The 17111-nt window shown below is 36.7% G+C and overlaps 2 protein-coding genes across 8 annotated transcripts in view; one reads left to right on the top strand and one right to left on the bottom strand.

The window, feature by feature from the left end:
• Positions 1–6667, top strand: part of bmp2k (BMP2 inducible kinase) — a 102428-nt gene extending 95761 nt beyond the window's left edge. For both annotated transcript variants that reach the window (XM_060826207.1, XM_060826197.1), the window contains one exon: positions 4416–6667. In XM_060826207.1, the coding sequence (XP_060682190.1) occupies positions 4416–5848 (1433 nt within the window). In that variant the 3' untranslated portion in view covers positions 5849–6667. The remainder of the gene's footprint in view (positions 1–4415) is intronic.
• paqr3a (progestin and adipoQ receptor family member IIIa) overlaps positions 1–17111 on the bottom strand; it is a 34838-nt gene that overhangs the window by 8485 nt on the left and 9242 nt on the right. For 4 of the 6 annotated variants that reach the window (XM_060826262.1, XM_060826291.1, XM_060826271.1 and 1 more), the window contains exons 4-7: positions 16579–16734; positions 15201–15398; positions 13657–13747; positions 10672–12865 (exon numbers count right to left, since the gene is read on the bottom strand). In XM_060826262.1, coding sequence (XP_060682245.1) covers positions 12726–12865; positions 13657–13747; positions 15201–15398; positions 16579–16734 — 585 coding nt within the window. In that variant the 3' untranslated portion in view covers positions 10672–12725. Of the gene's footprint in view, positions 1–10671; positions 12866–13656; positions 13748–15200; positions 15399–16578; positions 16735–17111 lie in introns of those variants that run through there. The other 2 variants (XM_060826308.1, XM_060826300.1) reach the window with 1 other exon arrangement.

Below are 17111 nucleotides of genomic sequence, written 5' to 3'. Positions count from 1 at the left end.
CTGTTCAAGTTCACTTCTCCTGTATGGTTCTGCATCACTATGTTGGTGTGGCGTGATATGGCAATTTCCCAATGTTGGTTAAAGTCCAGATGATTTTAGAATTTGTAAATAAATCTGAGTAAGTCACTGTTAGTACAGCACAGATCTCTGGAGCAATTGTAGCCTTGGACCCTGCCATCCCATATGAAACAGAGGATAAAACTGTAATTTTCTTTGCAGAGGATCATGATTGAGAATTTCAGAATTCATGCTAATTTCCTAGAACTGTTTTGAGAAATGTTCATTTGGAAGTTTCCAGAAATGGCAAAAGTATTCTGGTATGGTTCCTAAAACTGCAGCTTTTTTCTGGGTGAGTATGTACTATGGATGTTGTTGGGAAAATACTTCTAATGCTCATCGATAAGATATCTAAATAGGAAGTGTGCTACGGGGTAGAATAAACCTGCAAGTTTCACATTGACCCCACAACCCATATTTCCTCAACCTGACTCCAGATATTTCAATAATTTGAGCAAGGTGAAAATTTGAGCACGGACCAGAATTAAGTTCTAAGACATGCAGCAATATCGTTCTTTGCCTGAGAAGGATGTGTTTGTTTACTTCATCTTGTACAAATATTGTTTCTACTTCTCAGGTTGAGAGTGTGTGTCATCAGATGTAAGGTCAAATTTCATATTTTGATCAATCCATTTCAGTTTATTGCTTTCAATCAACATCTTGTTGAATATTGACAAGATCTTTGGATAAAATGAGCTTCAGATTTTAATACTTTTTTTTGTATTACTGTTAATTGCTTCCTAATCTTGTTCTTGGAGGACATGTGTAAGAGGAAGTTTTCTGTTCCTTTTTTATTTCCTTTTTGAAGTTACACATTTTAAGCAATTGGTGGTCTCCATCTTCAGTAGAATAGAAGCACATTGAAACAGGCTGAAGGGAACTCACCTAGAATGGTAACCCTCATCAGAATCATGTGGCAAACAGCTTTGGATTGACAATATGTTTCCAATTTAAATATAGCTTCAAGTTACTCGCCAAAACATTTCTACTGATAAACCAGAAGACATGTAATTACAAGTTACAAGACATTCATCAATTTTAATCTGTTGTCTGGGAAAAGAACATCAAAAAAAAGTTCTTTTTATTTTTAAAGATTTGATTAAAGATGCTCTTGTATTCCACTGTTGGAGATTATGCATTGTGTTTAGAAACGTGTACATGATTGAAATTTGTAATAATCTTTGTGCATTTGCAAAAAGTATTAAAAAAAATTTGTAGCGACTTACACAGATTTACATTTTCAAACTGTTATCGAATGGATTAATAATTTTTCAGGTCATATTTAGTGCAAGATGATAATTTAATGCATGTTTGAAAGATAATGCTTTAGCTTTTATATTTTTGAAATAATTTTATTGAAAGCTTATTGGATGTGGTTATTACCAAAAGGTTACTTTGCAATTGTGCAGGAGGTGGGGTACGCTTATTTACTGCTTCTGATGATAAGGAACTTGTTGGAAATAGAATGTCGCATTTCGAGTGGTTTTTTTTGTTTTAAAGCAACAATATCATTAACATGCTCAAACAAGTTGATTAAAAAAAAGTTACGGATCAACCTTTGGGCAGGTGAGACATGAACCTGTAACTTCTGGTCCAGAGGTCAGGACACTATTGCTGTTACAGGACCTTCCAATCTCTCTTTAATTTCTGAGCCACCCCTAAATTGCAGTGGGCTCAAGGTTAACAGATGTCACTTGGCTCATTAAGGAGGCAAATTGACATCCTGGTGCTGACTACCCTGTCTCACCCTTCTGTTCTAATTTAATTGGAGGAGGTTTAATCAGGAAACTGATGCTGGGTCACTCTACAATTATATGGGCCTGACCACTGTGGTCCCCATTGCAACAGCTTGCATAAAATCCAGCCTTTGAATTGGGCTTGAATCCACTATCTTACTTAAGATTAGGATACTGTTTTATTTGAGTCTAAGGTAGCAGGTAGGCATTGCAATTTTACATAAGACAGTGTTAACATCAGCCTCACCATAGCTTGGGCACTATTATCCATTGAATAGTGATTCCAGCCTCTGGCGTCTAAATGTGTTAGGTGTACAGGAGTCCGCTGACATACCTTGTCCTGTAAAATTTCCTGCCAGCTGACTCAAAATTTACATGAAGATTAATATAATCAAATATCTGACATATTTGTCGGTAGCACTATCTCAAGATTTGTAAAGTTGTGGGCTTAAGGGTCATTACAGAGTTTTTGTCGGCTAAAAGTTAACCATTCACCAACATCTCAATACTGTTGATGGAGCTTGCTCGTGTATAGTTTCCTATTTTAAAGCAGTGACTACACTTCCAAAGTATTTCAATTGGCTGACAAAGCACTTGAGACTGTCTATGGTCATGAAAGGTATTTATATAATTACAGCTTCATTCTTTCTATTCTCATTCTCTGAGTGTCTATGTATTTGAAGATTGTTGTCATTAACTTCTACCTTGATGGATAGCAAGACTGGTGGGGACTAAATGCTAATTTTGGAGCATTGTCAGTCACCTGGAACAAATGGTTCACAGAAGCCCATTTGAATCTTGATAACTGCAGTTATATTGGAGATTTAATGGTCACAAAGTTCATATGTGCCAATCCGAAGTGCAGGATGTGCCAGACAATAGACGTTTCACTCGTGAGAGGGCAAAATTACTCTATTTAGTATTTCTAAATGTATATAATTGCTTATGCAATCATATGGCAGCTCATTGCTAAAAAAAACAGCCTCATTCAAAGCAGTAAATATTAAGATTGTTTATTGTTTTTACAATACGTTTGATTCTGAATTACTTTTTTTATTCTGATGAATAACTTGGAAGGTAGAATTTGTATATTTTGGATGTCAGAAGTTTATTACAAAAAAACTAAAATAATTCTAACCAAGTTTTTTTTAATAGGCTCTTGATTAGTAAGAGAATCAGGGGATATGGGAGAAAGCATGAAAGTGAGGTTGAGAAACATTAGTTGTGATCGAATGGCAGACTACACTTGATTAGCTGAATGGACTAATTGTGCACCTCTATGTTACGGTCTTGTGGGCTTTCTTTTTAAAATGAACTTTGTATTTCATTTGAAACACTGCCTGAACAATTTAGTTACAGTTGTACAAAAATGTTGGATGTTATGCAACTGACTAGACAATATATGTGAAGAAAGAAACAAAATTTAGCTGTTAGGTTCATAACCTTTGATGTGAAGTCATTTAAGTTGAAAGTTTTAATTGCTTCTTTTCACTCTGCCCAACTAAAAACAATTTCATATTAGGGGAGGTAATGGCTTCGTAATATTATTACTGGACTATTATTTCAGAGACCCAAATACTGTGCTGGGAACATAGGTTTGAATCCCACCATAGCAGATGAGTGATTTGAAATGTAGGTCTAATGATGACCACAAAATCATTGTCAATTTTGTCAGGAGAACCCAAATGGTTAGCTGAAGTCCTGAAGGAAGGAAAGTACAATCATTATCTGGTCTGGCCTACATTGCTGTGGGTCTGGAGTCAATGTGGTTGATCTTTTAATTGACCTCTGGAATGGACAATAAATGTTGGTCAGAGGTGCCCTCAACCATAAATGAATTAAAAATAGAGCTGATTTTGTTTCACATTTTCACCATCCACATATCTTGACTTTTATCACCGTTGTAGTTTTGCTTGACCTGTTTGATGTATTTAATTGACACTACTTTGTTGAAAGATATTTTTTCATTGAGTTTTATAATTGATGCAGATGTCCCACTAAGTTAGATTCCATTTTATTTGACTTTCCTACTCTAATTCCTCACGAAAAATAGTAAAATCTACTTGCTAAACTGGTTTGTGTTTCAGTGCCATCTTGAAAAATATTGAAGATTTTTGCCTTTTTTCTAGTTTTTGTACCTCAAATGTAGACTTGTTAGATGCTTTCAGATGCTTGTAATGAAATACTTTTCTTCTGTGTATGTGCTACTTAAGTTGTTGTATTTAATACAGAGGAATTAAACTGTTTACATTTGGAGCAGCAAGTGTCAAGCATTTGCAGGTTTCAGCATGAGAGGGAGAAAAAAGACTTTCTACACTGCCTCAGCAGTATTCTTCTGTTATATTCTTAGAACATCAGCTGTCCTTGAGGTCTCTCTGCACAAGGTTCCTAAATTAGGGCCTATTTTGTCAACTAGAAATTGAACTAAACTGCCCAAACTCATTTTGGACAAGATCCTGACAATTTACAGTTGAAATATTTTTTTTTCCCTCTGAGCTGGATTTTAATTTAGGTTGAGTGAAAACTAGTGCTCTTGATGCTTTCAGTTTATTCTTTAATTTTTGTAATGGTGTGATTTTGTAATATTTTCATAATGATGAATGTTTTTAACTTTTTTTTAAGGTTCAAATGGAAGAAGTGAAGAAAATGCACCAATTTCAAGTACTGTTTCAGAGTGTGGATTTAAAATTGACAAACTAGGACATGGTGTCCTGCCACTTAATTGTCAGAGCAAGGAAGAGAGAAAAAATGACTCAAATTTAATCATGCAGCAGGACCATAATAAGAAAAGTCAAGACTCTGACAGTGATTTTGAGTCTGACCCACCTACCCCTCAGAGCAGTGAAGAAGAGGAACAAGAGGAGGAGGAGTTCCACAGTGAACAAGGTGAATTCATTGATGTAGAAGCAGAAACCTTTGGGCAGAGGCCTCTGCTAATGGACTCTGATGAAGATGAAGTGGATGAGGAAGAAAAACACAGCTCTGATTCAGACTATGAACAGAAAGAGATGTATACTATAGCAGAACCTGGTTTAGAATACAATGCTGATGCTGAAAGTATTGCAAGTGCAGAATCAGCAACAGCTCTCATCACCCCTCCAGATTCACCTCAAGTTAAAGGGAGCATACCATTACAGGGTGAAGTTGATATATTTGGTGCTGTGCCATTTGTTGGTTTGCATCAGCCTGCACAGCCCAACGAAAGATTGGAAAGTAAAGATAATTTTCAGAAGATGTGCTTCAAATCAGTCACTCATAAAGAGCAGGAAGAGTTTGATGTATTCAGTAATGCACCTTTTACTAAGAAATTACCTCAAACTGTTCAATATAGTCAGGGTACTCTCACACAAACACCACCTATTTCACCTAATGATGTAGACATGTTTGGTTCCACTCCATTCCAGCCAATTCAGGCTATACAGTACACAAAGGAAAGCAACGAGGATGTGTTTGGGCATGTTCCTTTTGAAGAGATCACAGCCAGTCAACTGCACAAGATGAAGCAACGCAGTTTACAGAAGCTTTCCTCTCGGCAACGGCGTACCAAACAAGAATCGTCTGGTGGAACTGGCAAGCGACATCATGGCACACCAACGACGATGAGAAAATCTTCCAAACCTACCTATAGAACTCCAGAGCGGGTGCGTAGGCACAAAAAAGTAGGGAGGCGGGATTCACAAAGTAGTAATGAACTCCTTAATATATCTGACTCTAAAGAGAATATTGGTGTGGCGCTTACTGATGGAAAGGAGAAATGTCAGTCATTGCCTGCTGATGAAAGCCTGCTCGATCCCTTTGGTGCCAAACCATTCCATCCACAAGAACTTCTAAGAAACACTCAGTATCAAGGGCTAAGTGATTGTCGAGGAGAACACCTTCCAGTTGCGAACAGATCTAGACCAGGTTCTGTACATGGGACATTTCTCACTGGAGAAGGGCTAACAACAGATGATTTTGGTGCAGTGCCCTTTACTGAACTAGTATTATGTACTGTTACACAGCATCACAGTGACTTTGATCCATTTGGTGCAGCACCATTTCCTTCCAAACAGTAAAATAAGTAGTCTTCCAGTACAACAGATTCCATATGTACATTGTTCAAAACTCATTTTCCACCATAAGGCCTTATAAACTTTTCCCCAATGCTACACAATACCTCCGAGCCATTGTAGATGGGGATATCCCAGCTGACACTCTCTCTTTCAATTTTTATTTCCATTATCTGGAATTAGATTGTGTAAGATTTGTTTCATTCTTAATTCTACATTTTACAAAATTTATAACTTACTGCAACAAATCTGTTTTTTTTAAATTAACCTTAAATTGTAGTGAAAATGATCATGATTGTTACAAAACAAGACTGCAACTACCCATTAACCTTTGAGATTGATATTAGAAAGGGATTTGATGCCTTCAGACTATGGAATTTGATTATGTAAATTACGTATTTTGGTTTTTGAGGTGAAGGGTTTCAGAATGAATTCCAATGTGGAATATACTCCTAATCCTCAGACTAGCATAATGTCAGAATATGTTTTGCTGCTAGTCAAGTGATCAGAATATCCAGCCACAGTTTTAAAAAGTCAAGGCTTATATGCTTAAAGCTGGATTTGAAATGCCCCTGTATTTTTGTGTTTTAAAGCTTGTGTTCAGCTATGCTGCTTGTGTGTGAATGGAAATCAAACATCCAGCATATAGTCTATTTTTATTGCTGCGATAAAAGTTTAAAAAGTGCACTTTTCAGACTTGGACTTGAAAGTGAGCAAGTCTCCTTTTTCATATTATTAGTTTAATTATAATTTGTTAAATCTATCATTTGTATTGATCACAGTCTGCTTTATGGTTTTCTTTCCATTGCTTAACACACTGAGAGCTCTGATATTTACTGTTTTCTTTGCAAACTTCAGTTTTCATTTTAACAATATGATTAGTGATTTGGTTTCCCATATTCCCTTTGTTTATATTCATAACTGCTTTCCAATGAAGCAATAAATTCCACTTGAAGTTATGGTTATAATGGATTGACTACTTCATTTTTATTAAGGAAAGCAGAGAACTTTTACTTCAAGCTATCTCAAACTCCAGTTAATTTAACTATGTTCCTGTTTTAAATTTGTGAAAATTGAGTATGATAAAATAGCGAATAATCATGGTGAGATTCAACTTATAGGCTGCAAAATTGATAATAGCAGATTGTTCAGTCATTAGACCTGATATCTATAGTTCATATTGTGCAAAACATCACAATCCTTTCTTTTTTGCACCACTATGCTGCTAATTCTGTCTGTATTAGGAATAAAATAAAAGGATTGATGTCTTCCCCAGTGTGGAAGAATACTTGTTAATCAGAAGAAATCAGTTGACAGAGAAATCTACAATATCTTGCCAAAGAAATAGAAAAGATAATGGGCACGTTTCTAATATATAACTATGTCTTTGGCTCAATAGCAACACTGTGAAGAGCAACACGTTGAAAAAAATGAACTTTTTAAAACAGATATGCAGGATCCAAGCACAGTCATAGTGGCTACATATGTTGGTTATTGAAATGAGGGCAGAGTATTCATTCTGTACAAGTTACTGGAATGGAATCCTCATTTATTGTATATTAAATTGTCAGTCAAAAGGAGAATCACTTTGATAACTATACCTCCATGAGCCATTAAACCTCACTACTTTGAGCCCAGCCAACAGTTAAGTGAAATTTAATTTGGGGCACAAAATGGATAGTAGTGAATCAGCTGCCTGCAGTATAGAGGATTACATCTAAAAGGATATACAGCACAAACAGACCATGCTGATGGTCATAATTTACTCCAGCTTCATCCCATCTTTTCTAACTTACCATTGTAACCACTTATTTCCATTTCTCTCATTTGTCAAGCGTCCCTTTAAATACATAAAGGCGGCATATTACACAGAGTCCTAGAGCTGTACACCATAGAAACAGGCCCTTTGATTTAAGTCCTCCATCCCAACCAGATAGTCGAAATTAATAGTCCCATTTGGCACATATCTCTTTAAACCCTTCCTATTCATGTACCCTTTCAGATATCTTTTAAATGTTGTAATTGTACCAGCCTCCTCCACTTCCTCTGGCAGCTCGTTCCATACTGACATCACCCTGTGTGGAAAAAGTTGCCCCGTGGATCCCTTTTAAATCTTTCCCTTCACACTTAAGCCAATGTCCTCTAGTTTTGGATTCTTTTCCACCACCCCAGTGAAAAGACCTTGTCTGTTCATCACATTCTTGCCCTCATGATTTTATAAACCTCTACAAGGTCACCCCTCGGTCTCCACCACTCCCAGGAAAATAGCCCTCGCTTATTCAGCCTCTCCCTATAGCTGCAACCCTGGTAACATCCTTGTAATTCTTTTTTGAACCCTTTGAAATTTCACAAAATCCTTCCTATAGCAGGGAGACCAGAATTGCACACAATATTCAAAAGGTGGCCTAACAAATGTCCTGTACATCCGCAGTGTGACCTCCCAACTCCTACACTCAATACTCTGACCAATAAAGCAAGCATACCAAATGCTGCCCTCACAATGCTATCTACCTTAGACTCTACTTTCAGGTCTTTTTGTTCAGCAACACTCCCCAGGACCTTACCATTAAATGTATAAGTCCCGCCCTGCTTTGCCTTCCCAAAATTCACATTTATCTAAATTGAACTCCATCTGCCACTTCTCAGCCCACTGGTCTATCTGCTCAAGATCCCGTTATACTCTGAGGTAACCACGCTATCCACTACACCTCCAGTTTTGATGTCATCTGAAAACTTGCTAACCATACCTCCTGTGTTAACATCTAAATTATTTATATAAATGACAAAAAGCTGTGGACCCAATCCTTGTGGCACACCACAGATTACAATTTTGTTAGTGTCACTGTAATTATTGCAGCCCTCCTCAATATTGACTATTCATGAATATTTTGTGTGGTCTGTGAACTTAGTGTTTGGATTCCAAAACCTAAATTTAATGTAAATTGTAAACACTCCCTACTTTACTCTGTATCTTGAAGCCAGCTTGCAATCTATTTTACCACTTGTCTCAACTCCACATCCTCTGATTTGGAGGAAAAAGATGTACTGCAAATGCTTGAGATTGTAAATAAAACCATAAAGTGTTGGAGCAACTCAGCAGGTGCAGGAACATCCGGGCAGAGAAAGTTTACATTTTGATTTCAGCCCGAAAGTAGTAATCAGACTTTTTCTCCCTTTTTGACTTGTAGTTTCTACAGTACTTTCTGGTTTTACTCTGCATTCTCTGACAGTTATTCATTATAGTATCATGGGGTAATTTATTTGGAAATTCTAGATACATGCCATCTATCTTACCATTATTACTCTTGACCATCTCGCAAATTCAACATTGGTCAAGCAAATCTTTCCTTTTGAAATCTGTAGTGACTAGTGGATTATTAGATTTCTAATTTTTTAGAAATCATACTAGATTTGTTTCTCGCTCAATTAATGTTCCTATTTCTGCTGTGGTTCTCAACCTGGTTTTATTTTCCAACCTCTTTAGTCAGGTTTCTATTTATCCTGCCACTGATGTTGATCTAACTGAGCCATGATTTCTGGCACATGTTCTGTCCTCATTCTTAAAGATAGGAATTACAGAAGTACTCACCTGCCAGTCCTCTGGCACTACATACTTTTGTAGCCAATTAAATGAATAATAGAGCAAATTACTGCAAATGCTGGAATCTCTATTGAAAACAGAGTTGGAAATCACAGCGGGTTAGGCAGCATCTGTGGAGAAAAAGGAAGCGAACGTCATCTGGACTGGAAACATTAGCTTGCTTTTCCTCCATGTATGCCACTTGATCAGCTGTGATCTCCAGCATTTGTCTCAGTTTAGGTTTCTACTGTTAATCTTCACATGGCTGTTGTAGCGCTGGGGAAGTGTCCCTTCCTTTGAATTAGGAGACCCAGGTTCAAGTCCCATCTATTATCAGTTGTGTAATAACATTGTTAAACAGGTTGAATAGAAAATACCTTTTAATCTTTACACCCTGACTTGGGTTTTTTTTTGGGGGGGGGGTGAATTTCAATGTCTGGCTTTGTAGATTGATTTTGGCTTTCACTTAATGCAGTAAACTTTGTTTTCACCAGCACACTCAAACTTGCAAAAATTATATCCCTCATACTGAAAGTTTACTGTATTATTGAGACCTCTGCAATGTCTATGTAGTTAGTTGAGGGTGCAAGTGAGAAGGTGGTCTGCCAGTAAGTTTAATAATGCAATTTTGCCTTAAATAAAAGTTATTTATGCTGCAAATGAAGTATAACCATGATGTGTATATCCCTTGCAATATGTTTCTCTTACTTAGTGTCTGTTTTTACACTGATTACATGGACCTCTTGGTCAACTTGGTTCTTTAGATTTCATAATATAGAAACAGGCCCTTTGGCCCAACAAGGCCACACTGACCCTCCTCCCTCTAGCACAATGGACAATTCACCTAACCTGCACATCTTTGGCCTGTGGGAGGAAACCAGAGCACCCAAAGGAAACCCACGCAGACACTGGGAGAATGTGCAAACTCCACACAGGCAATCAATCACCTGAGGCTGGAATCTAACCTGGGGTCCTGGTGCTATGAGGCAGCAGTGCTAACCACTGAGCCACCGTGTCAGCTCTCACAATGTTTGCTATGTCCTATTTCTCACAGCCCAACTTCTTTCAAAATGATCTGATGTTAATAATTTTGGATTTTCATCCTGTCATCTCTTCCAATATTTGTCAGAATTTAAATACTCCAGCTGTTTTGATTCATTCCACCACCTATCTAATTAATGAAGCAGGTATTAAATAACATTTTTAAAGAGTCATAATTCATGTTGGAAAATGCTTTATTGATTGTTTTTTCTCCTCTGTGGAGAACTAACTTAGCTTCCAATAATTTGTCAAGCAGAAGACATCTTTTCTTGCATGTCACCCTTCAAAATAGACATCCAATTCCAGGATATGCACAAATTTTCCAGATGAGTAAAATGCATATCTTAAAAGACAAGCAAGTCATGTGATTCAGATACTTAAGAGCAAGTTTTAAAAATGACTTTTACAACTCCCAATATACCACCATTTTCTAACCATACTAGTTCTACTTTCCGGTAGATACAGTTTCAATGCATATAACACAACTTTTAAATTGCACTTTGCCCTTTTTGTTTAACATTTGTGTAAACTAGTAATGTACTGTGTGAAGTTCTGGGATAGATGCATAGATTGTATAATTTACCCTTTAATAGTCAATGCTGTTCTCAGCATAAATTTCTACGTCATTATAGTGTTACCTGAAGAGTCTAAGTTTTTCCTTTTGAGGTTTATTGCCTTTCATGACTAGTCTGTTCTAATGCACTGGCTGGCTAATTCAATAAAAAACAACAAGGTTCCAAGATAATCCAGCTGTCTGAGGAGGTCCAGCAGAAGTAGAAGACTGTTTTCCTCTAGATTTATCAGACTATAAATTTCAATTCTCCTACTTATTGGACAGTTGTCCTGAAGGTTCAGGTAAATGGTCAACTCCAATTATACTTCTCCAGTCAACTAGCCAGCCAAGCAGTTAGAACATACTAAACATAACTGAAGGGGGAAAAAAAATCCAGTACTAAAATTATACATTTGGTATCTAAAATTAGCATCACTTCCACCATGATATTTGAAATGTGGAAGATCAAGTTACCATAGGGCTGCTCTCAGAAAACTAGTGGTTCAACCAGAGGGTTAGCACGCTCCAGGCAAGGGGAGATTGAGAAGAATTTTTCATGGTAACTTCAGCCAGGTGAGAATTAAACCCACTGTTGGCATTACTCTGCATTGCAAACTACCTGTCTAACTACTTGACTGAAAGATGGTATGTGGTAGAAGGTGAAATATGGCATAAAACTTTGGTTATGAATAGACTATTTCCTAATAACCTTAGTCATCTGCAAGACTTGATCAAGCAATTTTATCTTTTAATAATGAAATTCTTTCCATCATGCTTATTTCTAAATGCAAACATTTTAGATGTCTGTTCCTATGAAGATTAAATGACGTCCCAATTTTGTTTACATTGTTCTCATATACAGGAATCATCTTGGAGATGGAAATTAAGTAGTTAGCAATTCTTTCCCTCATTTTGTTTCAGGATATATATATTTATTCCAGAATACAAGGGCTTTTTTTAATGTTTCATTTTTCCCATATCCTGTAGCCTTCTCCTGTGTCTCCTAGCTTTGAGGGAACAAGACTTAAACAACCTCCAGTTTAAATACATTTGAAAGAAGATAGCACACAATATTCTACATTTTTACCTAATGAAAAGCAGCTTCAAATGTACATTAATACAAAAGTGTAGTACAGTCTTAATGAGATCACTTGTTTTGAGTTGATATTTATCCAGTGTAAACAGGGGTGAGGTACCCCGGGAGGCAGCCTCAAACCACTTCCATTCAGGGATATTCAATGCAGTCAAGCAGTATTCTGAGATTAAAACACCATTCACTCGCTTACATTAAACAGGCAAGGGGCAAATGAATCTGCATACATTGTCACTGCAACTAGCAATTGGAAATTTTAGCCCAGTTTAGCACCTGCACTTTGCAGGTTCTTGAATGAGATCCATTGCATTGGTGTATACAGATTTTCCATTTCTGTAATAAGGTAGGAAAATTGTTTGAAGAATGACAACTACACCTTAAGGTGTAAGTTCATTTATAGAAATGCCACAGATATCAAGCTATTGAAAAATATCTGTAGGATGTTAAGACTTCTTTAAAGTAACAGATTTTTGAAAACTGGAAGAGGTCTCTGTACATTTAGGTTGACAGAATTTTAACACATCCCTTCCCATTTTCTGTTTGTGTATCTCTGCAGATTCTTAACAGGCACTTTTAAGGAAGTTGTTCACCGAATCACAAGACACCGATGTTGCAGTTATGTACTCATTAGTTCTAAACAGGGTTGGTTGTGCCTGTACTGCATGATATAGACTCCAGTTTGGTGCCACCAATAAAACATCAATACAACAAGGATATGCCAGCACTGATGACTAGAACCGAGGTAGTTGAGCTGACCTGCAAAAGGTACAGAAATGTTAGCAACTCCTACTCTTTGCTCCTCTGAAGTCTGTTACTACGCACCATGTTTGGTCACTTTATAACCAAGAATGTTAGAACAAACCATCATTGGCTATTGAATTGTTTAATTATAAAAATGAAAGTTTAAAAAAATTTTAAACAGTGTTCTTGTAAAGAAAAGACCAAGTTTAAATTAATCTTTGAGAAATTAGCACCACTGTGCAAACTGTTCTGAAGCTAGAAACTCTGCTTTCCAGAGTTAAAAGTCACAACCCCTGATTATAGTCCAACAAGTTGATTTAGAAGCACTAGCTTTCAGGGCGCTGCTCTAATCAGGTGCTTGTGGAGTATAAGATCGTATATTCCACAACCACCTGATGAAGGAGCAGCGCTCCCAATGCTAGTGCTTCCAAATAAACTTGTTGGACTATAACCTGGTGTTGTGATTTTTAACTCTGTACACCCCAGTCCAAAACCAGCATCTCCAAATCATGACTAGTTTCCAGAATGAATGCTAAAATATCCTGAAAATATTGTGTACCAATTACTCCCCACTGTTCTCTCGTTCCTTCAGATTCAGTAATTTAGTTTTGATACAGCTTCATCCCCTTCTGCTATATTTCAGATATTACTACTTATTAATGAAGCTGAAACTAGTTTGTTTTGGGAATATTTTAAATCTTGCTTTAGGATGTCACTTGGACAAATAATGTGTTCTGAGATTAGTTAAGTAACTTGCTCTCCTACTGAGATTTTTCCAAAATTCCAATGAGCCTCTGCACACCCACCTGGAAAATATCTTTCTGGAATTTTCGTAATGTAGAGTAAAATAGCTACTGCACCCATCAAATACATCACAAATACACGTGGAACAAATGCCTGAGAAGACAGTAATTGAGTTAAGAGAAGTTACACAAAAGGATCAAGATTAAACTTCAAACAAAGTGAGCTATGAAAGCAACAGGAAGGGATCTCACTATGTTGCTGCTATGAACCACTGGTCTTCATGCAACACTACAATTTAATTGCTGACAACCAATATGGCTTAATTTCTGTACATTAGTGATAATTTCTAACAAACCTTCCACTGGTATAATGTCCTTCACGTAGAAAAAGCAGGAGAGACTTTCTAAAGCAGTATTAAGACAAAGTGAACAGGAAAATTAATGAACACATTTTTCCAAAGATTAATTTTTAGGATAGACTGGCTGAGGGATTTTGTAGAATAGGGTCTAAGTGGTATGAGGGGCATGAGAGGAAATGACACCAGTATTGGAGGGGTTTCTTCTGTACAGTTATCTTGCAAGACAGGATAAAAGTAGTTGACAATAGGCAAAATGACTTCCTTCACTACTGATTCAAGGATTCTTTTTCAGTAATGTAACTCATATCCATGCACACCAAGGACAATGACCAGAAGCACAAGCCTGAACTGGACTAAATCTTTCATACGTTTATCACTTGAGATAAAATTCTCCTACTTATCAGTCCTGTCCCTTCCAAATATGACTCATTCAGAATGCCAGTTTATACCCTCCCCTCCCTATTCTTTTCTGAATTAAGAAAATCGTTCTCAATTTTTAATCCCTTCAGTCCCTTGCCAAGGTAACTCATTTCCTTCAGCCATATACATACACTCTGTACAATTAAACATGAGCTTATTCTTTACCTATTCTGCTCAGTTGTTAGCTCTAATGGTCAGCCATTATGCCTTTGTCTTGCAAACTTCTATTGCTAAATAATACATACCTGAGGGTATGTTTGCACAAATCAATTAAAGTGGTAGGGCATGTTGAGACAGATGGATCATCAGAGGCGTAGAGCAGAAAAGGAAGCTAGGATGAACTTGCATTAAATTCTGTTCAGGCCGCAACGGGCAGTGTCCCCCCAATTCTCGGGAGGATGTGAAAACTCTCCTCAGTACAGAAACATTCAGGTTGTACCAGAATCCCCTCCTTGATGGTACTGTCACATCTAAAATCTTTAAGGGGAGTTTTGTCTTTGAACATATTCTATTCTGCTATGCCTTGTTGGATCATAAACACAGAAATGCACCACCTACCTTAAAATATTAAAAGATCCTATTACTAATTACCAAATAAAAATTTACCTAAAGCTAAACAGATTTGTTCAGAATATCTATATCCAAGATCAGATATAGGTTCTATAGGTTAAACTGTGCTAAGTTTGATGTAAATTGTTAATGCACCTGAGGCATTGTTATTGGAAAGAATTAACTATTTACTTTACCACTTGAATTAATGCTTTACTGATTCATTTCTTGTTTGCCTCAAACTAATTATACATGTTAAATTGATTTTATTTCACTCACCTGAACAATTGGTGTGTTCATCCCTCCATTCTGCCAGATCCAGTGTATTGTTGGGATAAACCCATACACAGAGACACAGCAAAAGATGAGCGCACGTAGGCTGTACCACTGCTTAGTGAGGTAATATGGATGGATTTGTGCAAAGAATACTGCCAGTATCATAGCCAGCACCATTATTAAGTACACCTGTCGCCAATACTAACCACAAAACAAATTTAAGTGTCAAATTATTTAACTATTAAAAGTTTAGGTTTCAGAGTTAAAAACATAGTAATTCAATTAATGTGATAATCTAAGTAAGATAGCATATTTATGAAAGTTGTGATTACTGGTAGTTTTATTTAGTCAGTTAAGTAACCAGACAAAAAAATACAACGATCAGATTTAGGATTATTTGCAGGTAAACAGCACCTTTAATGTAACAAAACATCTTAAAACATTGTGGAAGCAATATAAAACCAGTACGACACCAAGACATGCATTGAGGGATTAGAAGGGATAAAAATTTGGTCAAAGTGGGTTATTTTTAGTGTCTTGGAGGAAATCAAAGTAGAGTTGGTGCTGAGGGAGGGAACACATGGCTACAAACGGTGAAGTAATTAAAATTTTAAACAAATGGAAAATTAGAGGAGCACCAATATCTCAAAGGGTTGTGGAACTAAACAAAATTACAGGGATATGGAGGTATTTGAAAACTCTAATGAGAATTCAAAAAACAAGATATTGCTTGACCAGAAACCAATCAAGTTTAAGGAAACAGGATGCTTACAGAAATGGGACGGTGAGATTAAAGGGCAGATTAGCTTTGGATGATCAAATTTATGGAAAGTAGAATGAGAGAGATCAGCCAGAAGTGATTTGGAATGTTGAGTCTAGAAGTGACAAGGTTACTTGGTGAACTAATAAGTTCAGCTGTTTTAGAGAGTCTGAGTCAGTAACACATTCACAGAGATCACAGGCTTAGTGATGGGAAGTTCAACTTGAATCCAAGTGAAAAGGTTGTGAACATATTGACTTAATCTGACTGTTACCAGGAAAAGGAATCAAGGCAGTAGCTAAGAAATGGAGTTTGAAGAGGGTACTGAAAGTAATACTTTGTTGCTTGAGGTTTTAAAATAGCAAAAACAAAATACTGACTGCAGCTTAGTATGCCACGAGATGTTTTCCCCTTCCTCCATCAACAACATAATTGAGAGACGGAGCTTCTATAAATAAGAAATACGTTTCTTACATTTCTCAATGCAATGGTCGTTTTGTTGACTTGTCAAAAAAAGCACAAATTTCAATCAGGGCTTAGTTATTCAGTTATCAAAGAGAAATGTCATCAATATGTGAAGACAACTCAAAATATTTGTGCATGCAGAGTCAAAAAACTCACTTCATTGCAGTAAAAGGCATAGAATACTGCAGGGACATAGCAGCCCAAAATCCCAATGGCAATACCAGCATAATCAAGAGCCATCCAGCGTCTATTTGCTTTCTCCGAGCGATGGCAGCAGAATAGATGATAGCCCACTGAGCACAGCATACAAACCTACAAACCAAATACTATAAATTAACTAAGGAAAGAAATGCAGTAACAACTGTATCAAAGAAAATTATCTACTATGCTGTCTGGTATCTAACCATGCATGAAAAATGATTTTGATGGCTACAGTTCACAACTATAAATACATCTCAATATCAGTGTGGTACTGCAGTAATCAGTTTGTCATAAAAATTTCATTAATATTTACATGATTGTCAAAAACAAAACCAGGCAACCATCTTCATTAATTACAATTTCTTGAAGTGGTGAACATGTCCAGATGCATTTAAAAAGCAAAGGTATGAGGCACTTAGGAGAACCAGCTCACATATGAAAATGGAGAGGCTTATCTTTTTAATTGCATTCTTAACAGAGGGCTGAAG

The sequence above is a fragment of the Hemiscyllium ocellatum genome, chromosome 1, assembly GCF_020745735.1.
Source record: "Hemiscyllium ocellatum isolate sHemOce1 chromosome 1, sHemOce1.pat.X.cur, whole genome shotgun sequence".
Classification (NCBI taxonomy): domain Eukaryota; kingdom Metazoa; phylum Chordata; class Chondrichthyes; order Orectolobiformes; family Hemiscylliidae; genus Hemiscyllium; species Hemiscyllium ocellatum.
This window is presented reverse-complemented; position numbering and strand designations above follow the sequence as displayed.